The 24,164-nt window shown below is 41.4% G+C and overlaps 3 protein-coding genes across 6 annotated transcripts in view; 2 read left to right on the top strand and 1 right to left on the bottom strand.

The window, feature by feature from the left end:
• The window catches only part of grp (gastrin-releasing peptide), a 37,076-nt gene that overhangs the window by 7,009 nt on the left and 5,903 nt on the right, over positions 1 to 24,164 (bottom strand). The window contains exons 1-3 of one of the 2 annotated variants that reach the window (XM_069170498.1): positions 17,439 to 17,517; positions 17,274 to 17,319; positions 17,036 to 17,179 (exon numbers count right to left, since the gene is read on the bottom strand). The exons of the other annotated variant lie outside the window; for it this stretch is intronic. The gene's annotated coding sequence lies outside the window, so the exon portion shown is untranslated. Of the gene's footprint in view, positions 1 to 17,035; positions 17,180 to 17,273; positions 17,320 to 17,438; positions 17,518 to 24,164 lie in introns of those variants that run through there. 2 annotated transcript variants of the gene reach the window in all.
• Positions 1,116 to 15,280, top strand: znf532 (zinc finger protein 532). 3 transcript variants are annotated; one of them, XM_069170426.1, is made up of 9 exons: positions 1,116 to 1,210; positions 4,266 to 6,633; positions 7,443 to 7,624; positions 9,042 to 9,218; positions 9,863 to 10,025; positions 10,543 to 10,842; positions 12,090 to 12,202; positions 12,562 to 12,700; positions 12,790 to 15,280. In XM_069170426.1, exons 2-9 carry the CDS (start codon positions 4,297 to 4,299, stop codon positions 13,291 to 13,293), a joined length of 3,915 nt encoding a protein of 1,304 aa, XP_069026527.1. In that variant the 5' UTR covers positions 1,116 to 1,210; positions 4,266 to 4,296; the 3' UTR covers positions 13,294 to 15,280. The 3 variants fall into 3 exon arrangements, with proteins under 3 accessions (XP_069026527.1, XP_069026519.1, XP_069026536.1); XM_069170418.1 differs by lacking the exon at positions 1,116 to 1,210 and adding an exon at positions 2,293 to 2,617; XM_069170435.1 differs by lacking the exon at positions 1,116 to 1,210 and adding an exon at positions 3,699 to 3,786.
• On the top strand, positions 16,223 to 20,940 carry oacyl (O-acyltransferase like). The gene is made up of 15 exons (XM_069170471.1): positions 16,223 to 16,418; positions 17,055 to 17,188; positions 17,279 to 17,357; positions 17,449 to 17,584; positions 17,747 to 17,943; positions 18,086 to 18,304; positions 18,383 to 18,485; positions 18,811 to 18,912; positions 19,031 to 19,196; positions 19,290 to 19,369; positions 19,488 to 19,598; positions 19,807 to 19,930; positions 20,055 to 20,241; positions 20,468 to 20,610; positions 20,700 to 20,940. Exons 1-15 carry the CDS (start codon positions 16,262 to 16,264, stop codon positions 20,802 to 20,804), a joined length of 2,043 nt encoding a protein of 680 aa, XP_069026572.1. The 5' UTR covers positions 16,223 to 16,261; the 3' UTR covers positions 20,805 to 20,940.

The following is a 24,164-nucleotide window of genomic DNA, read 5'->3' on the forward strand; positions in this document are numbered from 1 at the left end:
CATAATGAAGGATAATTAGTTTACGCTGCAGCATTCATGGCTGCCTTTGGTAGATCGGCCAGATGTATCAAGGACTGGTAGCAGGCCAAAGAGAGCCAGTCTTATTCTGCTGAAAGCCTCTCTCTGCAGTCTCCCAGGTAGGTTAACAAATATTTGATTTTGTTTGCCAATTTTTTTGTATCAGACATACTGCAATGTGATGTCATCTTTGTACTTTGTGATTGGCTTGTTTCTGATGTGTTACTTCTGTGTCTGTACATCTGCTGTGGGCTCCAAGAAAAAGCCAACCAGGGCTCATGTTTGTAGATGTGAACTAGACACATGTTAAAACTGCATATGTAGGAGAAATTACAGTATGTGTTATGTCAAAAGTATAGCCATCCTCTTTTGCATTGCTTTTGTGCTGTTGTGTGTAAAGCATGTGAATAAATGCAGTGCTATTATTAAAAACGGGCAGGTTACCATCAAAGTTTACAACACGTTCCATTGTTAACAACAGAGAAGCAGGCACACTGGCCTAAACAGAGGCCTGCAGGCTATTTATACACCATGTCAGCAATATACTGTGTAATGTTATGATCACTGCAGAAGGATGTGCAGGATCAAAACGAGCACAACCCCATGCTAACATTAATCACTCAGTGATGTTGTGCTGTGACAAAGGCCTAAAATATGAACATGGTGTACAGCTCCAAGCCCTTACAATACACTTCTGCTCATTTCCTCTCCCTCCATTTCCTCTCCATCTCCCCCACCTCCCTGTGTCTCCATCTCCCTCTCTCTCTCTCTCTCTTCTTTCTCTGCACCAGCTGCTGCTGCTGCTGCTGCTCCAGAGCCAGAGTGGAGAGTCCCCTCACCCCCCCCTGCAAGGGCAGAGACAAAAGGCCTGATTCGCCTGCTGAACACTGCCCCCTTTCTCAGTCCATCCCTTCATGCACAGGGGAGGTGGTGGTGGTGGTGGTGGTGGTGGTGGGGGCTGCAGGAGAAAAACGAGGCCTGGACTAGGACTAAAAAAATCTAGGACTGACCCAGTGACGGAGACTGGGAAAAGGGGGAAGGGAGGGGTGGGGTGGTAGAGGGGGGGCGGAGGTGGGGGGGGGGGTGGAGGCTAGAATGGCTGGGGCAGAGTAAAGGCAGGTGCTGAGGCCTCTACAGGAAGACTTTTCCCCCTGAATGTCTCTCAGAGTGGGGGAAAAAAAATCTGACAAGGGTATGGCCACATTTACCTCTGTATATGCATGAAAGTGCATGTTTATGTGTGTCTGCGGGGCGTATGTGGGGCAAGAAGGGGGTTGGGGGGCATGTGGTTGATGGAATTGTTGGGAGGAAGGTGCATGAATGGCCTGTTTTTGCACATGTCACATTGTTGTCTTTTGCTGACATTCCTTGTCTTTATATTACAGTGACATGTGTAATGCTGATGGCAGGAGAGGCAGTGTGTGTGTGTGTGTGTGTGTGTGTGTGTGTGTGTGTGTGTGTGTGTGTGTGTGTGTGTGTGTGTGTGTGTGTGTGTGTGGTGGTGGGGGGGGCACTGAGGGAGAGGCTGGAGAAACAGGCCAAGAAACCAGACTAAACTTTTACTACCTTTTTAGTGTGTTATCAGCTGCTTTTACAATCAGGACTCATCATTTTATCTTATTTGTTTTCTAATCTTACCTCATTCAACACATTCTTTTGTGTACATGTTGTTATTCTTGGCATTACATTTACTGCTGTCCTGTCTTTTTATATTTGTGTCAAGGCATCTGTCCATATTCTTCTGGATTGTTGTTGTTTGAAGGCTTTGCAAGACTGCTAGTGAATCTACTTAAACTACGTCTCCACCAATCCCCTTAAATATTACCGATATGACAAATGTGCACATAGTTTGGTGAAAGATGTTGCAGTGATTTCTGGGAGATGGGCAATCTGCTTGTGCATGTGTGTTTCTGAGGCCATTGCTGCAGCACAGGGCTTTATGTTGGGTGATCGGAACCAGCTGAAACCGGTTTGAGGCAGAGCGCTGACAGGAACAATGCAGTCTCTGTGCTCCACAGGGATAGAGATAGGCCAGGCTGCTCCATGGCAGCCATTCGCAGCTCAGCCACTGGCTGCCGTGGAGCAGGCAAAGATGCCGGTGCCGCAGCTCGCGCTGCCGGCCCGGATGGCGGAGAGCTACGCAGCACGGCTCACAGGGAGCACGGAGATTTGGGAAGGGATTTGGGAAGGGACGAGGGCAGGGGGACGTGGCTGGCTGGGAGTCTGTGAATCTGCAGCCTGCAGCCTGCCACACACACACACACACACACACACACACACACACACACACACACACACACACAGGAGCATGATCTATCTGTCTGTTTATATGTCTGTGTGCTGTGCCAGTGGTGCAGAGATGACTAAGGACGATCCTTACCAGGACCACCAGCATTCACCAGATCCCTGGATGTAATCTGACCCTGTATTCTGGGCCTTTGCCCGGTTGGGAAGAATCAAGCCTTTTTTTTTTTTCCAGGCAGGGGTGGGGTGGATGGCTTTTGTGGGCTAGTAGTGTTGTGACTCTGTTTGATGCAGGATGGAAGGAAGAAGGGAAAGAAGGTTTGGCTAGTGGCTGGAGGGAGACGCAGGCAAGAGGGTGAGGAGTTGCTGCTTCACTTGCATGTTTCCACCATTATTTTACATGCACTTTGCTTAGATTATAGAGGTCTTTTACACAGTGTGTCAATTTCAGGTGGTAACAAGGCGCGTGTATTAAACTGTTGTTGTTGAGAGGGCTTCTGTGTTGTGTATTTTTCATATTTACGTGCACATAACCTTGATTTATACTTTCTATGTCAGGCTGCTCTGGCTGTCATTAGCTGTTCTTTCCACCAGGCCTTTCTCTCTCTGCTGCAGCTTCACAGCTCAGCAGCCATTTTTTTCCCCTTCACTGCATTTGCTGCCTGCCCTCTCCCTCCATTACATCCCTTTTTTTTTTTTTTTTATCATTTTATTTGTGTCAACCTCATGATCATTCCTATCCAATCATCTGGATTACATTTTTGCATTTTAAAACCACAGCTGAGGCTGTAAAATGTGGGTCTGTGTGTGCAGATGTGGCTGCCATGCATTTGGATCAAAGAGCAGCAGTGGTTTAGCTGCACGTACAAGCAGAGCAGCTCCATGGCTGTGCCTTTTGTCCCAAACACCCATAATACATACAAACAATGCATTTCAGTCCCATCACAGATTATTTGTGTTGTTTACTGTAACAAAAAATAAAGATTAATTTCTGAAAAATTATAATCCAGTTTTTTCTACACAGTAATGCTCTGAAAGCATTTTGCATAGAAATCCCTAACAAGAACATGTTATACTGACAACTGCTGTTGATGAGAAATAAACCCATTGTATTCCTTTTCATACAAACATCACATGTTAAATTCACCACTGAAAGTCAGCTGAGGAGAGCCTTTCTATAAGTGGGGAAAAGTGCAGTCATCTTCTATATTACTATAACTAGATCCATCATTGTCCTGATTATATATCAAGAAACATGGAATCAAACAACACTCTGATGTAGTCGGAGCACAATACGATGACCTTGTCATGTTTCATCGGCAGCTTTTCAAGAAAAGATATACTATCATCTTTCTACCGATTACAGCTTCTTCTTTTTTTTTTGTATTCACAGCAATGCTGAGCATGTATTGATTGAGAAGGAGAAATGTTTTGCGGAGCACCCAAATTTCATGTTATCAAAATGTCACATCTACCCCCCATGTGGACCAGCATGCAGCGCCCGGTCGTTTTTCTCTCAAGCAGGTCAATGAAAGACAAATATGGCGGAAATAGGCCTAATTGTACGTACTTATACGTATGTAATGTATGTCAGCTGGATTTGTTATTTCAAGAGAGCTCTGCATCACTGTGACGCATAATTTGATTGTACACAACCATCGCGCCAAACAGATGGTTGTATGACAAATAATAAGCTCTACAGATAATATTGCCACAACATTTATAGAGTGCAGCCTATAAGAATATATACCTTTCTATTGTGGAATCGAGGAGCCAAGTAATCAGAGTAATTTCAACAGCTTTTTGTTTTTTGCCATTCCATTGTATTCGATTTTAATCAAATAGAAACTATAACACAAAAACGATACCAAGTTTCATTGTAAAATGTCATGTCGTCCAAAAATCTTAAATGCATGTCAAAGATTCAGATTAAGATACCGTTAAAATGATGTCGTTAAGACCTAGCTAGTTAATTATCTTTGCATTTCATCTGTGTTCTCCAGGTGATCTCCTCATCAGAACAGGAACAGGAACATGGGAGATATGAAGACGCCAGACTTTGATGACCTGCTGGCGGCCTTCGACATCCCGGACATGGTGGATCCTAAAGCCGCTATTGAATCTGGCCACCAAGACGACCATGACGGACAAGTGAAGCAACCCGGTGGTGCCGTGACTACCAATGAAGACGATGCCCACAATCCTTCAACAGCACACGACGTTGGTGTTAGCGTTATTGTCAAGAACATCAGAAACATAGACACCAGTGAACATGGTGCAACCATGTCAGAGAAGGATGGGCATCTCCACTCCCATCCCCAACCTCGTTGTGTAGGCACTGGAAATGGACTTCATAATGGCTTCTTGACCACAATACCACCCAGTACTTATTCTACCATGAATGGATGGAAAACTCCCACAGTGGAAGGACAGAAAATAAACAATCAGTGCACTTTCAATCAGTTCAGCCCAATCTCTAGTGCCGAAGAGTTTGATGATGATGATAAAATTGAGGTGGACGACCCCATGGACCAGCCGGGAGGCCAGACTTTCTTTAGGCTTACAGCTGAGAGAGACGACCACAATCCCAAATCTCTGGTTGTGGACAGTGTCTCTAAGCTCAGAACAAACGGACACCAAAAAACTGATCAAAACAACAACGGCGCCGTCAGAGGTTGTGAGACCAACGATCACCTTAAATTAACTTTACCTGAGGAAGGACTCAAGGAACCTGTTCTCAAGTCTCAAATTCAAGAGTGCAAGGAAGCTGGGGAGTCGTCAGGGCTCGTTGATGTGTCCAGTGTCCCCCAGGTCAAAGCCAAGTCCTCTACAAAACTTTCATCTTGCATAGCAGCCATAGTCGCACTCAGTGCCAAGAAGGCTAGTGCTGCAGACTTGTGTGCTTTGGATTCTCCTACAACACAGAAGGAATCCATCCAGGCCAGTGACAACCCCAGAGCTCCAGAGAAGTCACAGGAGCAGGACTCAGAGTTGGCAAAGAGGTTGCAAACCAGACAACCAGACAGCCCTTGTAGTGTCACCAGTGAGGGCAGCAGCAAAGGTTCCCCAAACTCAAACACAGACAACACCCCGGTCATCCCGAGAGTCAGGATAAAAACCATTAAAACTTCATCTGGACAGATCAAACGCACCGTCACCCGATTCCTGCCAGAGTTTGAAGCAGACGGTCTGAAAAAAGGAGAGCATACCCCATCCATCATTGCAACTACCAGTGCAATTTTCTCATCTCCCACAAGGCCATCTCTGCCAACCACAGTAGTCACCACCGCCGCAGGCCCTTCAATCGAAATAACCAAGCAAATGACTATTAAGCCTGTGGCAACCGCTTTCCTGCCAGTCTCAGCAGTCAAGACAGCTGGTTCACGAGTTATCAACCTCAAGCTGGCTAACAACACTACAGTAAAAGCAACAGTCATTCCTGCTGCGTCAGTGCAAAGTGCCAGCAACGCCATCTTGAAAGCTGCTAATGCCATCCAGCAACAGACTGTTATGGTACCTGCTTCCAGTCTGGCCAATGCCAAACTTGTGCCAAAGACAGTCCATCTTGGTAAGCTCAATCTTCTGCCTCAGACAGTGTCCTCTGCAGCCTGTGAGCTTCAACAGGTCCTGTCCTCCTCCAAACAGCCCCAGCATCAACAATCACAACAAGTCAAACGGCAGACAATTCTCACTGGCCAGGCCTCAAAGAAAGTCTCCAGGGTTCAAGTGTTCACTAGCTCTCAAAGTTCTGTAGTGGATGCCTTCAATAAAGTCCTGAGTAGCATGAATCCTGTCCCTGTGTACATCCCAAACCTCTCTCCACCAACCTTGGCCTGTATCTCTCTACCCTCACGTGGCTACAAGTGCCTGGAGTGTGGAGATTCATTTGCTCTCGAGAAGAGCCTGACACAGCATTACGAACGCCGCAGTGTGCGGATCGAGGTCACTTGCAACCACTGTGCCAAAAGTCTCGTGTTCTACAACAAATGCAGCCTCTTGTCTCATGCTAGGGGCCACAAGGACAAAGGGATGGTCATGCAGTGCTCACACCTGATCCTAAAACCCATCCCTGCTGATCAGATGATTGGTACATCGGCTTCATCCGGACCACCTAACGCCCACAGCACCACCTCTACCTCTCAAGCAACAGCGCCAACAGGTCAAATCCAAGGGAAAGGTGCTGGTGCCGGGAACCAAACTGTAGTGATTTCAGCTCCATGCAGTGCTCCTCTCGTCGCAGCCATGCCCTTAGAGGATGATGCATCAAAACTCTGCCGGCACAGCCTAAAATGCTTGGAGTGTAACGAAATGTTCCAGGACGACAGCTCACTAGCCATGCACTATCAACAGGCGCCAGAGTCCAGTGGTCAGGTACGTGTATGTGACGTGTGAATCACTGCATAATATGTGAGAGCCTATTTCAGGCAACTCTGGTCATTGGTACACAAGTTCACGTTAAAGTGAGATCTGCGAGTTATCCCATATGGAAAGCCGGCGGTTAGACTGTTGTCAGACATTGACTGGGTGGTTATTATCACACATCTGTGCCAAATTCACAGGAAAATTAGGTCAACATTGACTTTTGTTTTCACACAGGACAGGAACAGCATTGTCCTGGATGAAAGGTCTGTGGTTGAACCATTCAACCACTCCTATGTGGATTTTAAGTCCTCATTATACTTCACCAGACCTAACAACTACAACCACAAGAGGTTGTATTGAATGTAACCTTCTGGCCTAGTAGTGGGTGCAGTTTGCAGAGTCTTGACACTGGAATAATTAAATGAGTTGGTAATAACAGCCTCCCAAACCTACCCAGGCTTAGTAGGCCCCTACTGGCCTCGACATTATATTTGAGACAAATATGTGATAATAACTGCCAATCATACAGGCTGATCAGAGTAAAATAAGAAAATCTGTGTTGAAAGACATGCTATTGTTTTTCTTTTCAGTTTTTTCAAATGTCACTTTTCAACTTTTAGTATACAAATCCAAATCTGTCTGTTTTCCGTGCTGAATGAACAGATTTTTTTTAGCTGTATTATGGATATCACATAATTATACTACCCTTAATGTTATGATAACTCCTTATAATCTGACTGAAAATGCTCCAGTATCATGAAGAAAAAAAAGCACCAAGACTTGATGATTCTCTTATCTCCTTTGTTTTTGTCCCCTAGAAAACGTGCACTATTTGCCAAATGCTTCTCCCAAATCAGTGCAGCTTTCTGTCACACCAGCGAATCCACCAGCACAAGTCTCCTTACATTTGCCCAGAGTGCGGTGCCAGTTGTCGCTCTGTTCACTTCCAATCACATGTCACGAAGAACTGCTTGCATTACACCCGAAGAGTCGGCTACCGGTGAGTCTACCTCAACTAAAACCGGACCTTTATAAACTTGCATTTTAGTCCTCTGTTGTGGTGAGACAGTCTTTTGAATAGTTTTGTATGATCAAATCCGAGATCTGATTAAAAACACGTCACTTTATCGAGTCATGTTCTTCTGTAAGTGGCCAGACTGATTTAAATGCCCCCTGCTCTCTTGTAATGTCATTTTTAATTACAGTTATACATTATGTTTGCTTCAGCTTGACAAGCTCTCATCCCTTAAAGTGACGGTCAAAATGCTTATGTGGAGTCGCACAAGATAAGAGCCATTAAAAACGGAAACTCAGTATTTGAGCAATTATGGTCCAGTTACAAAATAGAATGAATAGTTTGTCTTAAAGTTAAAATCTGATATATGTTATTGGATTATTCTCTGTTAATGATATTTTCACTGCATATGAATAAAGACTCATAAATCTAAATAAATAAATAAATACCTGCACTTGCACAGAACTTCTCAGATTTTAACTTCAAAACTCTGCTTTTTGCGCAAAACAATTTTTTTTAAATCACCGAAATAAGAGTTTAAACAGATTCACCTACGTGTTTTAATAGTTTGGAATTCTGGGAAATATACTTATTTGGTTTCTTGCTGATGGTTAAATGAGAGTATCAACACCACCCTCTTATCTGTGCACTAAGCTTGAGTGAGTAGGTGGTTAGCTTAGCTTAGCTTAGCATAACAACTGGCCAAAGGTAAAAAAAAAATTAAAAAAAAACATCCACCCACAAACGTAGATAAAACATGTTCGAGATATTCAAGGTGCCTCATGCTGAGGTAAGATGACCATGTCGTGGTTGCAGATTGATATCCAGTGTACAGACTTGCCAGGCAATTATCTTCTTATCTAACCTTGACAAGAGAGTGAATATGAATATATTTCCCTGCAGAAAAGTCATGAGTCCTGAGCTGATCCTGACCCTCTGCATGATGCTCAAAAAGTAGATGAAAAAAGAGACCATCTAGATGAAATCAGTCAAGTCAGATCAATCAGAGGAATGAGATGAATATACATTTGGGGATGCATAGCAAACTTTGATATTTTTATAGCACACTGAATTGCTTCAGTTCTGTTTCCTGTCAAAAAAAAAAAAGCCTTGTCATCTCATACTCAATACCCACATGCACTAGCAAGTAAATAGCAGCATGTAGCTATAGCTTCTCAAGTGAGGCTTTATGGGAAAACTGGTAAATTGTAGCGTCTAGCCACAACTTGCATACATTTAGGGGACATCCGTTATAAAATTGGTGTTGAATAAAGTATCGTTCAGGAACCTAAATCGAGGTCGAGGCATCGGGATCCAAAATTCTTCGAATGATACCCGGCCAAACTTAACATGTCTGAATTAAGTCTGAATGAAAAGTCGTTTTCTCGTTTTCTCCCTCCAGCTGTATCCACTGTACTGTGATCTTTGCGGATGTTGCAACTCTAAAATCTCACATCCAGAGTTCCCACTGTGAGATCTTCTATAAATGTCCTCTCTGCCCAATGGCCTTCAAGTCTGCGCCTGGAACACACTCGCATGCATCTACGCAGCATCCAGGAGTGAAGGCAGGAGAGCCCAAGTAGGTCTTTACATGCTGTAGCTACTCTAAATATTATTTTAAAAAAATATGCTAAAATAAATGTATTATGTTATATATGTACCAATAAATAATTACTTTTAGTTAAATTGATTTCAACTGTCAATCAAAGCTACAAGGCCAACACAACATACACACACACAAGCTTTCTTTCAAACAGGCACACGCCACTAACCCATGTCCAATCCCTTTTCTGTGGAAAACCATCCTTGCTGCTTCATCCGTCGCAGGATTTGTGGCTTTTAGATGCGGTGGCTTAATTCTAGCTTGTTTTTTTTTCCACTCGGCAACCTTTCGCTGACTCACACACTGTCCACTGTGAGCAGTACCGATGATACGGGTGCTCAGGAGCAGCTGCTCTGGCACCAATGTGTGTCTGGCCTTGATTGCGCCTCAAGATTTTAGTTGAATATGTCAAACAATATGGAATAAACTAAACCAATACAAGGTGTTTGTTCATATATGGTTTTAAAACTGAAATTAAGTGTGAGAATACAACTATAACAGAATATTCAGCAGTTTGATGTGAACAAAAAAATTAATTTTGCTCAGCAACGGCTAGAATTTTCGACGTGGCTTTTTCAGGTTTCATTTTATTGGACTCTGTTTTTTTTTTTGTCTTTCAGGATGATCTATAAATGTTCAATGTGTGACACCGTGTTCACTTTGCAGTCCCTGCTCTACACACACTTCGACCAGCACATCATCAATTATAAAGTTTCGGTGTTCAAATGCCCGGACTGCTCCATGCACTACGCACAGAAGCAGCTCATGTTGGATCACATCAAGGTAGGCAGACAAATTACTTGATTTTAAGCATTCTTGATTATAGCAGGGATGGGAAATGATTTATTCAAATTTTTGAATATTTTTGCATTTTATGTGACTATCATCTTGACTCATAAAATATATTTTCCTTTGTTTGTACCGGCACCTAGTAGTAGTGCATCATTACAACCAGAAGGTGGCGGCAATGCACCTAAAAGTTGTTTGCAAGTGTTATACAGCACGCTGAAAGATTAGATGCTACGGAGAACAATAGCAGAAATAGAATAAAAGAATAACAGTTCCTAGCAAATGTCAGATAGTATTTTTGCTTAAAATGCCCATCTCTAGATAAGAGTGTCCATTTGTTATATAGCTCGTCTTAGTTCTATCAAGACTGTTTTCAACTTCAAACATTACACTAAGCTGTAAGTTCCAAAGCCAATTACATGAAAAATGATATCTTTAGTCTGAAAAATGGTTACAGAGCTTTTTATAAATTTATAGTTATAGTTGTACCCCATGTGGCTCCTTTTTCAAGGCCATCCATGGAACCCTGAAGACCACAGAGGGCCCACCAAACCTCGGTATCAACCTTCCCCTCAGCACAAAACCAACAAATTCAAACAGCACTAACAGCAACAGCCCCCATAACAACAACAACAGCAGCAGCAAAGATGGAGGAAATGTCATTAATCAAGACAAAGGAGAAAAGAAGCCTTCACAGCTGAAGAAAACCAACAGTAACCCGGCCAGCTCAGGATACACATGTGGAGACTGCACCGGCCTCTTCAGTTCCCGGGAGATCTTTGTGGCGCACGTGAGGCGAGAACACGGCAAGGTAAAATTTAAAAACCACTCTCATAAGAAAGTTGGTGAAATATATCAGTATTTTATCGCATCATCATATAAATTTATACATTGCGGATATTATAGGTTATGTGGCTCTAAAGGCTGCATGGCAGTAGAGTGATGTCATTTTCTGATTTTACCAGATTATTCTGTTTGCCTTTATCCACTTTGTCTTTATAGCCACATTACTGTTGATTATTTATCAAACATCTCATTAGGTAAATATTTTTTTGTGAAAGGCACCAGCAGTCATCCCTACAACATCTTTATGCTGTATTGATAGAAATACCCTGTATGATTTTTGCCCTTTTAGCCCAGCCTTCATTCTATCAATAAACCGAGGAGCTTTATAATTAACATACATCTATTCTAGTTTTGACGGTATTCACGTTAAACTGCTCACAGCCGGAAGCATCCGGTCAATTTTCAAAATAAAACACAGACGCCCGATCGTATATCACAATACAACATCTCCGTATATGAAATATAGAAACAGAATAAGTACGAGTAGGAAAGTATTTTTAACAACTGCATTAATCTCGTGTGCAGGTAGGAAAAAAACACAATAAATACAGAGACATAAAAACAGACAAACTATTAAACCATGTAGCCTACTAACTCGTATAACTAGGGGAAAAAAACAACCAAATAAACAAACACCACATCATATACCAGCGACAGGTTGAGTAGTCTTCTCTCAAAATTAAGCCGTAAATAAAACTATCCGGCATGTCACAGATAGAAGTTCAATTCATGTCAGACTCTTCAATATGCAGGTAGTTAGCGGTCCTTCATCACTCTAATTACCAATTTAAATGTTCACATAACCTGAACACAGCGAAATAAAAGACAAATGTTTTTTTTAGGTAATAAAACTTGTTTTGAAAATTGTCTTATGTCATGAAAACAAGCCGGATTCAGTTTAAACGAGCACAGAACAAACAAAACAAACAAAACAACAACAACAACAAAAATACACTCACCAGAGATTAACCTTCAGGCACAGCTGTCTTCAATAACATTAATGTCAACCATTAAGTTGTCTTCGTAACTAGCCGGCGCGCCGGTGGACTGTCTGCAGGCGCTCATCGCCCCCTACAGGATACCTTGAAAACTGCACTATTCACTCAGCAAATTAATTTGACTTTTTCTGTTAAATTCATGAGGGGGGGTGACATTGTTGAAGCTTTTTTTTTTTTTTTTTTTTTTTTTTTACGTATTCCTGTGTTACTGCAGATACTGAAGAAGCACCCATGTCGACAGTGCGACAAGTCTTTCAGCTCCTCTCACAGTCTCTGTCGACACAACCGTCTCAAGCACAAGGGGCTGAGGAAGGTGTACACCTGCCCGTGAGTACACACACTGATCATTGAACTCAGCATGGTCTCCACACAAAACCAGGCGTCGGCACCTCTTCTACAATTGTGCACAAGTCGCGTTTTATAAGCGAGCAAACAAACGGAAAAGTCACATTTGATGTGTAAGTGATAAAACTTTCACAGTGGTCCTCGTTCAGCCCACAGCAATTAAGAGAGGTCCACACAGTAAGCCAGGTGCACACCGCCGTCAATCAAGGGGAAGGCGGAGCCCCACAGCAAACAGGAAGTGAGGCAAAAGGAGAATGTATGCAAATAGTATGTATACAAGTAACAGAAAACAAAATCAGCTTGCAAAGGGTTCTGATTGTTATTTTATTGTACTTTGATAGGCACTGTCCAGCTCTGAGTCAGCCCTTCACTAAAAGAGTGCTGCTGGATCAGCACATTCAGCTGATGCACGGAGTTAAAGACCCAGGAGGAAAGACCGCTAACCCCAACAGCGTGGAGGCTTCACCTGACAAGAAAATGGTACCGTGGCACAAATGTGCAAAGAAAATGCTTCTTTTTTCTTTTTTTTGAATGTATTTCCTATCAATCTAATTTGAACTCCTCCACAGAGCCTCAGCCCCAAAAGGAAGCCAGAAGAAGATGAGGGGCCTCCAGGCTTGAACTCCAGGGGCTCCGTCTCGCAGCCGCTGAAGAGGCTCAAGGTGAACATCCTCAAAGTTCACAAGTGTGCCGTCTGCAGCTTCACCACCGAAGACATCGCCGCCTTTCACCAGCACATTCCCCAGCACAAGTCGGACGGCTCGTCCTACCAGTGTCAGGAGTGCGGCCTGTGCTACACCTCCCACCGCTCGCTGGCCCGGCACCTCTTCATCGTCCATCGGCTGAAGGAGCCGCAGGGTCTCGGCCGGTACAACGGCCGGGGCAAGGAGGACGAGGAGAGTCAGAGAGAGAACCAGTTAGACGTTACGGACGAGAACAACGACGGGACGCCGAGCACCAAATGCAAAGTGTGTGGGAAGACGTTTGAAACCGAGGGACACCTGAACACTCACATGAGGACACATGGGATGGCGTTCATCAAGTCAAAGAGACTGAGTGCAGCTGAAAAGTGAGAGGAGGACTCTCGTTAACCATTCCACCCGTTAAACCTACAGTACCTCCTCTGGTTATGCTGTAGATACATGTAGTTTACTACAATATGTATACAATATACACAGAAATATGTAAGAAACATCAAAGTCACTTTATTTGTCTTTCAGTAACTGGAACAAAGTCGTTTTTTGTACAGATGTAGATGTTTCTATAGGCCTTAGATAGAACTTTTTTTTTAGGGGAAGAGCTTTTTATTATAAACAGTTCCCACTAGGACTAGATAATGTATGATATAGTGTTGTTATGGGATTAATCCTCATGCAGTCAGCAGCGTTCTGGATTTTCAATGCTGCTAATGTCCAACGAATGTCGGGAACAGAAGTATATAAAACTGTGGGAGCTTCACGTATCCCTGGTACACGTGTCACACGAAATACACCGGCCAGTCCACTAGAGGGCAGCGAGTCAGCGTGATGGTTGCCGTTCCCTCTACGTGAAAAGTAGACGCAAACAAAGGTCATCTGATGGAGGTTGTTTGATAAAGTACAAAAATGAGAGACAGGGGTGGTTTATTGGATAAAACACCTGATTTTCACCCAATTCTGCGATAAAGCAAAGTGGAGTAATTTAAAAAGATTTCTTCCCAACCCTGCCGAAGTAGTTTTTGTGGCTTACCCTTTTTTTTTTTTTCCTTCAACCTAACTGTGTATTTTACGTCACGCTTTTGCAAGGCAAAACCGTGACACTGTCCTCTAGTGGACTGGTGGGTGTATTACATGCTTTGGCGCAATTCTTAGCTGTTGCCATGACACCTCTAGCTGAGGTCCTTATTTTGAATTTATACTTTTAGATTTCATGGATGACATAATATTCGAGGTTTATCTTCAACAATAAGACCCTCCTTCTGGCCCACACCTGGAAACAATTGTTACGATAACAAAATCTCTGCGGCAAATTTGAGCCAAACTAAAATGATATTTCAGGAGGATGATTTCAGGACAATCAGTTGAAGAAGGAGCGGATCATCTGCTGAATTTTTTTACCGCCTTATCAAGTTATCATCAATTACATATCAAATACATACTCAACAAAATTCCTGACCAGCGAGACTCTGGTTAGAATCCCAGTTATTCTCCAACTCACTTTTTTTCTATTTCCACTCCCACTCCCAAATAAAAGCATAGAAATAAAACACAAATTCTGAACACTTAAAATATTTAAAATGAGTTTAAAGCTCTGAGGTTTATGGATGATGAGATCAAAGATTATTAGATCTTTTAAAGACCAACATGTGGGCCAAATTTGCTTTTTGCAAAGTATTTTGTAAAGCTTTTTTTATGTTGATGTTTCATTCCTGTCTTAAGACCCTATAAATGGCAGCTCTTTGAGATTAAAATTGACTTATAAATGTTTATTTACCCGAATATTTTAAATATAACTTACAAAGCACTTGCCTTTCTTTGAAAAGCAGTCTTCTTTACAGCATATTTATGTAAAACTGTTGTCGCAGCACAATAACAACAAAATTAAAATGTCCCTGTATTTTTCATAACTAACTTTTTATATTTTCTCTTTTTTTTAATCTTGTCTTCAGTCTGTGGTTCCTTGCGTTGACTTTGAATAAGAATAATGAATGTTCACTGACAGGAATTACACTGGGAAAAAAAAACCTCTAAAGGAAAACCTCTGCGAATGTAAACTTGGCTGTAAAACTGAATGATTCATGGGAGACAGCCAGATCCATTAAACAAACAGTATCTTAAACAAACACTATCTCAAGTTTGTTTTCCATCGTTTTCTTTGTCTTAAGCATTTCCAAAAAACATCACTCAGTTTTGGACAGTCGTTTTTCTACAATAAGAAGTTTTGCGCTGTAAAACTGCATGTGAGAAGCAGTCTGTGAATTGTTTGGTGATTAGAGTGTTACTTGCTGCTGCTGCCATTTCTAGACATTTCTGATGCTTTGTGTACAGAGTTGTTCTTCATGTCAATAAATAATGAAACCTGCCAGGGGAAGAGATCTGATGTCGCCTGCACACGAGACATCAGCTGCTCTCTACAGAAATATATTTTAAAAAATCCACTCATTTTCACTGCACAAGCCGGGCAAAGACAAATCTACATTAACTAAACATCTGCCTCTTTTAGTTTTTTATTATGATGTTGCTCTGTAAGAGCGCAATTGGACAAAATGTAATGTTCTCCAATTGAAGTAAAATGACTGATGGCTTTCCATCAAAGTGAGTGAAGTCGATGGGTAGTTATCCTCTCTATTAGAACACAAACTAGCTCTATAGCACAAAATTAGAATTGATTTAATCATAGCTGCATTTTACTTAATGCGTGTTTCCCTCTGTTGCCAGGTGAAGTCGTGTTTTTGGGACAACCTCCCCCTCTACTGGCCGATCTTTTGTGGTGATTTCTTTTATTGACTGACTGGGCAATCTGAGGTGTTTCTATAATTTACCTTGAAAGAAAAGGTTCTAGTAAAAAACAGGTTCAGCGGGAAAATATGTAGGTGATGTGAAGGTGAGGCTTTTAAGCAATTTACAAGCACTTTTCTTTTGTGTCTGTGCAGCAATTTAAAGCTAATATAAATGCATTTGCACTATGTATAGGAAAGTAATCATAGAATCATTAGACAAAATAAAATGAGACTTTTGAAAATACCCTGTTGTTCAAACGGTTGTTATGGTAATTCAACAGCTAGTTTTTAGGTCAGGCATCATTATTTGGCTGTCACTTTAATTATGTTTCTCCTGTGTGGTGACAAAATCACAGCCTGGATCTTTTTGTCAGCCTCTCATCTTCTTTCATGAAACCAAATCCTGTTCACACCTGACATAGAAAAAAACAGGTAAAGCAGTGAAGCAGTTTTTCAATGAAGCCGTGGAGGATGAGTTTCACGCTGCTTTCCGGATGAGGATGTGTCTTCTCTTGTGTTATTTAAGCACCTTCTTCACGAAAAAAGATGCAGTCAGTCTTAAAATGGCCCTCGGTTGTGTGGTGTTCCTTCTGTTAGTGGCTTGTAGTGTTGCACTGGAAAGTACGCAGACCCAAACTGTGTCACAAAGATGTGTGGAGGATACCAACATGTTCCTCTGGGAAATTAAACAGGACAAACCAAAGGAATATGCTGTTCTCAGTGAGTATCTCTGCCTTTTTGTAAGGCTTTTTTATATTTGTACATTAGTCATGATCAACTTAGAATACAGAAGTCAGATCGAGGTGCTGATTCCATTTAACTCTAAAAACCAAGAGCTCATTTTATGAGTGGGAAATATAAAATAATAGTCAGAAAAGTCAGAAAATAAATTCAATCTTATATTCACATCAGAAACAAAATGATCAAAAATGTTTCATATGTATTACATTGATTTTTTTATTTTAAATAATTCATAGTTGTCTAAATGGTGTATTATTATCATTATTATTATTATACAGCAATGCGTAGCTCAGATTTCTTTAGAGAATAAAATCAACAGGTGGATGAAAGGCTCCTAACCCTGGTCTTTCATGTAAGCATCCTGGATTTGATCCATTGAGCTACTCCCAACCTCATACCTCCTTTATCATCGAATAATGTCCTTCTGGGCCCAGGGTCATAAATACATGGATTTTTTTTTCCCGCCTACGCAAATAAAAAACATTACACGAACACGGTATCCTATTGTTACATGCTTCGGCTGACATATTGCATATTTCCATTTCTCTTTCTATCCAGAGATCTTGTGGAAGATGTTTGAATCAATTGTTTTTTACCTCTGTTGTGTGCTGTCAGTGTACGACGCGTTTGGTAAGATGGGTAGCAACGTTGAAGGAGGAAACGCCAACCGGCCGGGTTTGCTGCAGCAGTGCCGCTCGGCTCACGGTCCCAGCTTCTCTGGACAGTACTGCCAGGTGTTCCTGAAGCAGGTAACAACGGAAACAACCATAAAACAAAGTCATAACTGTGAGATATTAGCTGACAGAACGTTAAAGTGGTTTTTTTTTTAACTACCGTAGGGAACAGTCCAGTACTTTGTGGGTATTTGTGTTCCTGACTCCTGCGAGGAAGAGGACGTACAAATATTGGTGCTGTACGGTCAGTGACTTTAAATCTCTGGATTTACTGTCATCTTGTCATTACAATACGTGTCTTGTTTTACATGTGACATGTTTTCACCTTTCAACAGACAAACTTCAGTTTGGTGAGACGTCCCTCGTTCCTCCTCTACCTCACATTCTGGCTAATCAGTCCGCTCAGGAGATGATCATGACTCACTGTTTGTCCAGCGCGGTATCTCCTGATGTGTCTGATGTCACCTGCCTGTCAGTACACGATTAGACTCTTTCTACAGTCTCATCTGCATGTGCACAGTAGTTGCACCTTTAAATGCAGCTTAAGAATCTCTTCACATGTGCTGGACTTTATCTCAGGACACTCTGCTTTTGTCTTCATTGACGTAAGATGTTTTTTCTTTTCTCCTGCAGGTTTGTGTGTTGTGTAATGGTCGCCATTCCTCTCGCCACGACCCTGTTCACAGCTTTAATGAGGAGGCAGCCGAACAGGGAGGTCAGCCCTACTGTGGAGTCTTCCCGTTTAAACTCCGGCCTCAATCTTTACGGGACTGTGCAGACCAACGGCTCGTCCAGCTGTGAAGTTAACAGCAACACATCAGAAGAAAACAGTGTGTGCAAAGTGCATTATGTTATTTTTGTAAAGCTTTTCCAAGATTTATAATGAACTTTATGACCAGATATGAAGGTTCGTGCAGTGCTGAATCCCTTGATATAGATTGTATTGACATGATTGAATATTTTCTTTTCAAGACCTCACCAGGCCCCCGCGACTGTGTTTCCCTCGAAGCTGTGTGTACGGCTGCCTTCAGGCCTTCTCTCTACAGACTACCAGCCAGCACCTATCAACTATCAGCACCTCCTCGTCCATCCCGGGAGGCAGATACTCCTCGCTGAATGGCATCCGTGTTCTCAGCCTGTTGTGGATCATATGTGGCCACTCGGCTCAGTTCCCCGTATTCAACAACCTGGGTATGAAAAGACACAGTAACATGTCACTAAATTTCTTACAAATTCTATTACTAATTTTTCAAAATATCTGTGTTGCAGATAATTACAAAAACTGGAAGCAAACAGTTGAAAGCAGTCCTCTGTATGTGCTTACCATCAGCGGGCCTGTTTTTCTGGCTGTCGACACCTTCTTATTGCTCGGGTGAGAATGGAATAAAGGAGGATTTAAGGTTCCCAAACTGTCCGACCATCTACCCCTATATACCAGACCAAATTTCCCAAGTATTAATTCCCACTGCAGATACTAAGAATTACAATCTAGTTTGTACATCATTGTAATGTGATTTGTACGTGATAACTTTTTTTTTTGTAATAAAATGAAATGAAATGACAATTGTTTGGACATCTCCCTCATTTACCAGCAGTGGCACACATACCATAGTTTGGGAATCACTGCTATTGTGTGTGTCTAAAAAAAAAAAAAAAATTTACAGTAAATTTTAAGTTGGCAGTTGTTTTTGTTTCAGGGGTTTGCTCAGTGCCAGATCTCTACTGGACTCCATCGACAAGGCTGAAAACAAACTGAGCCCCAGTTTGGTTGCAAATTATCTCTTCAAGAGGATTAAAAGGTACCAGTGTTTTGATTGGTCAGTGAAATGAATCTATGTGTTTTTCCCATGAGAGTAAATAGTAGCAACATAAATGATTGTGAATTCTCATTTGTTTGTTTGTTTTTCTTCACTGCAGGATTCAGCCGCTGCATCTGTTCATTATGTGTCTAACTATCGGCCTCATCTCTATGGTCCACTGGGGACCCTACTGGTTCCCATTTATAGACACATTGATGGATTGTAAGACGTACTGGTGGGCAAACTTACTACTGATAAGCAATCTCCTCCCAGTCCACGAGATAGTAAGTTTTACCTGTAATTCAGACCTATATTCTGTATTTTACTGAAGATTATTTACCTGTTTCATAACATATTATTTCTAAATCTCTTTTCAGTGTATTCCTTGGACATGGTACCTGTCTCTAGACTTTCAGTGTTATGCTACCACTCCTTTGTTGGTGTATTTTTACAGACTGTATGTCCACATCCTTTAATATGATTCTAAAATATTGCTTAAAGTCCATCAATTTCACGGGTTGTTATACACGATATCACCTCCAGCCTTGTAATCGAATCTGTCTTGTGTTGATCAGAAACAGAGGTGTGTTTGCTGTTGTGGCTGGAGGTCTCCTGCTGATGACCACTGTAGTCAGTGCTGTTATAACTGCACTCCTGCAGCTGCCAGTCTTTCAGCCGTCTACAATGTAAGTCGCAGTTGAGTCACAGTGCAAAAACAGCTTCAGAATCAAATGCATGAAATGTACGGTGAATTACCTGTAAAGAAATTCTCACTCTTACCAGTCACTTTTCATACTGTACATTATAATAATGTAATGTAATAATTAATGAGAATAAATACATCTCTTATTTTGATATCCAACTGATTCCCTCAAAATAAACTTATTTTTGCAGGACATCTGAGAACTATGTTTTGTATTACTATGTGAAACCCTACACAAGATATGGGCCATTTCTAATAGGAATCTTGACTGGAATATACCTGACAACAAAGAAAGATCAGCTGTTCAAGCAAAAGGTGAGAACATCTGATTATCTTGACAGGTATACCTGAAAATATCACTGGAAAACATCACACCCTAATACTTTTTGGTTTATGTTCTGGTTTATGTGCTTAATATCCTATCTTGCTGTTGGTTCAGTGGCAGGCAGCTCTTGGTTGGTTCTGCTGTCTGTCAGTCATGGCCGGGTTGGTTGGAGTGGCCTACATCCTCAGGGAGACCCCAACCCATCCATCAATCCCACACGCCCTGTATCAGGGGCTGCACAGACCACTCTGGGCTCTGGCAGTGGCCTGGGTCATCCTTGCCTGTGAGGAGGGCTACGCAGGTAAACCAAAAGAAGAGATGAACCAAATCCCATCTTAAGAAAAAACAAAATACAATTTAGAAAAGCACATTTATCAATTGACTGCATTAAATAATTCGATACTCAATAACTTCCAGAGCTGCTGTTTTCATACTTAAAAACACAAACAATTTATGAATGCAAAACTATACACTCCATTTAATGAAATCTATTCTATAATTTCTTCTGCATTCATCTGCTTCTCCAGGATTTATCAAGAGACTCCTGTCACTGAGTTTCTGGGTTCCTCTGTCCAACATTAGTTTCGCCTGCTATCTGACACATCCTATCTTCATCATCGTCTACATTGGCTTGCAGGAAACCCCAATCCACTATACAGACATCAATTTTGTAAGTATTTCATAGAAGAATGCTCGTGTGTTTCATATGATTTGGCTCAGTTCTGTATATGTAGACTACAGCGTGTGTGTTCTCTTTAGATGTACCTGTTCCTTGGCCACTTGGTGCTGACGTTGGTGGTGAGCTACGTGCTCACTGTGTTAGTTGAGAAGCCTTACATTCTTCTAAAATGGAGCAGCTCATAGAGAAAAGTCAGCACCTGTCCAGCTCTTAACAACTTTAATCCTGTACTATCTTTGTTTGTGAATTGTAACATCTGTCGTTGCTCTTATTTAAATCTAGCTTTGTAGATAATAAACCTATTTGTTTTCAAGATTGGGAGTCCGTTTACATCGAGGTTTGCTTAAGATCGTATTTTATGGCAACCACTATTATTTGACAATTTATAGTTTGATATGGAAAACCTCTCGCAGATCACACAACATTTTCTTTATTACGTTTGCATTTCTGGTGTTCTCTTACAATATTTTTTTGCATTTCCCTGGCCCATCATCAAACTTATTTTGTTGTAACACAGTTTTGGGAAGCGTCCTGCAGATACTGACGATAGAGGAAGGAGATAATCACTTTAAGTTATGTATTTATTGTTCGCAACCCCACTGAGGATGCCAAGCTGTGACAGTATACAGCCAGCCTGTCAACTAAGCTGCATGCAGTCGCTCCGTTTGACTCATCGCTCAGCACTTAATAAAGTAATTGCCTTGGCATTTGTGGCTGAATCTATGGTGCCACAGACATAATCATAGGCTATGAAGTGTCTGTACAGTATCTGTACTGTATCCAGTCTTTACTGCTCCCTTTAACCTTAGACAAGAAAGTGTTGTTAATCCACCCTGGATTTGAAGCTGCAGTGCTTCTCTCAGATAGGACAGATCAGATCACCGTTACACCACAGAAGGTCAGGATAGTTGGTGCAACAGGACCATGTCAACACGACACACAACCACTGCATGCAGTTTGTGTTACAGTCATTACAACTAAGGTGAAGGCAAAATTATTTTAGAACAACATTTTCCACCGTGCCCTTTTTGAGGACTTTGTACAAATGTTTCAGTAGAAATGAACCCATAATGTTCACAGGGATAAGGCCATGAAGTTCTCCTTTTTTTCAAGTTAAAGGGGCCTTCAGAGTTATTCAGATGTATTCAGAGAGGCGATGGGAGAAGTCCATATTTCGTATCACTGAATGGGTTTTCAGGTTAATGGTTTGAAAGATATAACATGATGCAGACACGGCTACGTTCCCATCCGAGCGCTTGAGTTATGCGGGGCATGAGCTGTGTTGTATGTCGCATTAAGCGGAGAAGCTCTGGGTGAGCAGCCTCAAACAAATACCTTGAAGCACACCTATTATGTGGTGATTTTCACATGATAAAATTACATGTCTGTTTATATAAATCACTGTGAGGGTTTTTTAAACTGTTGATAATATGTCTATTTGGGCCTCTTTAGTGTATGTGTAACACCGTGATACAATTTGTATAATTTCAGCCATATTTATATGTATTTCCAGCTTCCGTATTTACTGTTTTTAAGATTTAAGATTGATGCCAAATTATGACACTTTTTCTTTCACAAGGCTTCGCTAAACTTGTGTCTCATATCTTGTTTTTGCGTGCTACAGCATTCCTGCTTTAATTGGTTGTAGAGCAGCATCATTTATAGACGACTTCCACACGCAATCACACAAACAAAAATGCGGTTGTGACGCACACTCCTTACACGTGCCACACTACTTTCCACCCGTTCCTGCCCGGGGAAGTTTTGGGAAGGAAAGCAGACGCCAGGTCAAAGCTGTCTCTGTAACAACATGGTGTAAAAATATATCTTGCTTTGGTAAGATGACACTTCTCTCTCCATGACTACACGACTCCACGGGGGCTACGTCCAATCCAAAACTTCCCAACAACAGGCTCAACATGTCGGAGACTGTCAGAGTATTTTAAAATGTTTAACAACAACACTGCATTAGATCCTTTTTGGAGAAATTGAGCAAACTCACAGGTTAAGAAGCACTGAATAGGATTGAGAGTCTCTAACTGTTGTTGGTGCTGCTGACAGATAAATTTAGTGTAATTCGGTATAATTTGTAATTCTTTCTCCAGCTAAGTAGAAGCTGGTTCTTTTTTCACTTTTTTATTATTCTTTGCATGCAGTGAGACTCCATATTTATCTCTTGTTGCTCAACAGTCCATCGGACCGTCTGAAGCCACCGGCGGTTCCTTGCTGACACTTTAAATTTGTGACTTCTGAGAAGCCACAAAACCAAATATACACACATGTCCTTTAACAGCGGCATTTAAAAAAAGTCGTGCCTCATTAAAGTCCTGCCCAAGTGACCTCACGGTCAGTCAGGTAACGCAGAACATTACGAGTTCGGCTTTATTTTGGTGTTCAACAATATTGCTCTCCTTAATTTAACTTTAAAACTTTCAATACGTTAAACCTGCACTTAGATATTATTCTGAAGTAAAATAAAAGAAGATCACCAAGGAAAAATCAACAAAACACACATGCACAAAGACACACACTAAAAGTCCAATAATATTCCCTCTGTTGCTTAGTAAATTTACAGGGCACCTCAGGAACAGGTGTGAGGGCACAAGTGTTACACAATGACACCAAAACGGTAAAAGGACATGACACAATTGTATGGTTTGTGTCCTTATCCTCTCATTCATAAAACCTGTCACTGATTTCTTGTGTATATATATATATACACACACACCACAACAATAGTGACTCTGCACATCACCTTGCCAAAGTAATTGGAGGGACATCGATGCCGTCAGAGAAGCAGTAGCTTTATAAACAGTCTATTTTATTTGTTAGACTCCAGGCATTGTTGTTTTATTGGAGGGTCTCTGTTGTTAAACCACTATTTACAATGTGCTGATTTTAAAGCTGTAAAATGATCCGCTCTTCTCACATGTCACGGGAACAATGATGTAATGGTCGTTAATTACTCAGTTATAAAACAGGCCTTCGCTTCAAGCAGGACCATCGGAGGGGCAGCAAACAAAAGAAGAAAGAAAAATCAAGAAAAAGAAAAAATATATAAAATTCCCTCAAATAGTTAAACTTGATCTCCAAGAAATAAAGTTCTGTGGTTTATGTTTAATGTGTCAAGGTTGGGAGAGAGGTTAGAGATGGCTTTAGATTGTGATTTTAGAGTAGCCTCACTTAAAAGACAATGCCCAATTATATGAATGCATGAACAGGTTACTTTTGACTTGGAGCACCAACTTGACTCCAAACCTTGTAAAAGATGAAGGAACAGTTTGACATGTTGGAAAATATGTTTGTGTTGTTGCATTGAAGTTAGATGAGACGTTTGACACGACCGTCAACACAAGATGGTTGATCTACTTTAGTTTGAAGACTAGAAGTGGGGAAACAATAAGCCCGTCTCTGTCTCAAGGTAACAAAATTCACCTTCCAGAAACTGTAAAGTTTACAGGTTACTCACATATTATTGTTAATGACATGCAGTGATCAAAATTAGTTATTTCAGTCAAAATTATAATAAAATAACATGCAAACAA

The sequence above is a fragment of the Embiotoca jacksoni genome, unplaced genomic scaffold (assembly GCF_022577435.1).
Source record: "Embiotoca jacksoni isolate LCO1_2020_lvr unplaced genomic scaffold, fEmbJac1.0.p SCAF_10, whole genome shotgun sequence".
NCBI classification, from domain to species: domain Eukaryota; kingdom Metazoa; phylum Chordata; class Actinopteri; family Embiotocidae; genus Embiotoca; species Embiotoca jacksoni.

Coding starts and splice junctions, on each gene's coding strand:
- znf532 (XM_069170426.1), top strand. CDS start 4,297: ATGGGAGATATGAAGACGCCAGACTTTGATGACCTGCTGGCGGCCTTC. Junction 7,625..9,041: donor ACCCGAAGAGTCGGCTACCG/GTGAGTCTACCT, acceptor TTCTCCCTCCAG/CTGTATCCACTGTACTGTGA. Junction 12,701..12,789: donor CTTCACCTGACAAGAAAATG/GTACCGTGGCAC, acceptor ACTCCTCCACAG/AGCCTCAGCCCCAAAAGGAA.
- oacyl (XM_069170471.1), top strand. CDS start 16,262: ATGGCCCTCGGTTGTGTGGTGTTCCTTCTGTTAGTGGCTTGTAGTGTT. Junction 17,944..18,085: donor CAACACATCAGAAGAAAACA/GTGTGTGCAAAG, acceptor TTTCTTTTCAAG/ACCTCACCAGGCCCCCGCGA. Junction 19,931..20,054: donor ATCAGCTGTTCAAGCAAAAG/GTGAGAACATCT, acceptor CTGTTGGTTCAG/TGGCAGGCAGCTCTTGGTTG.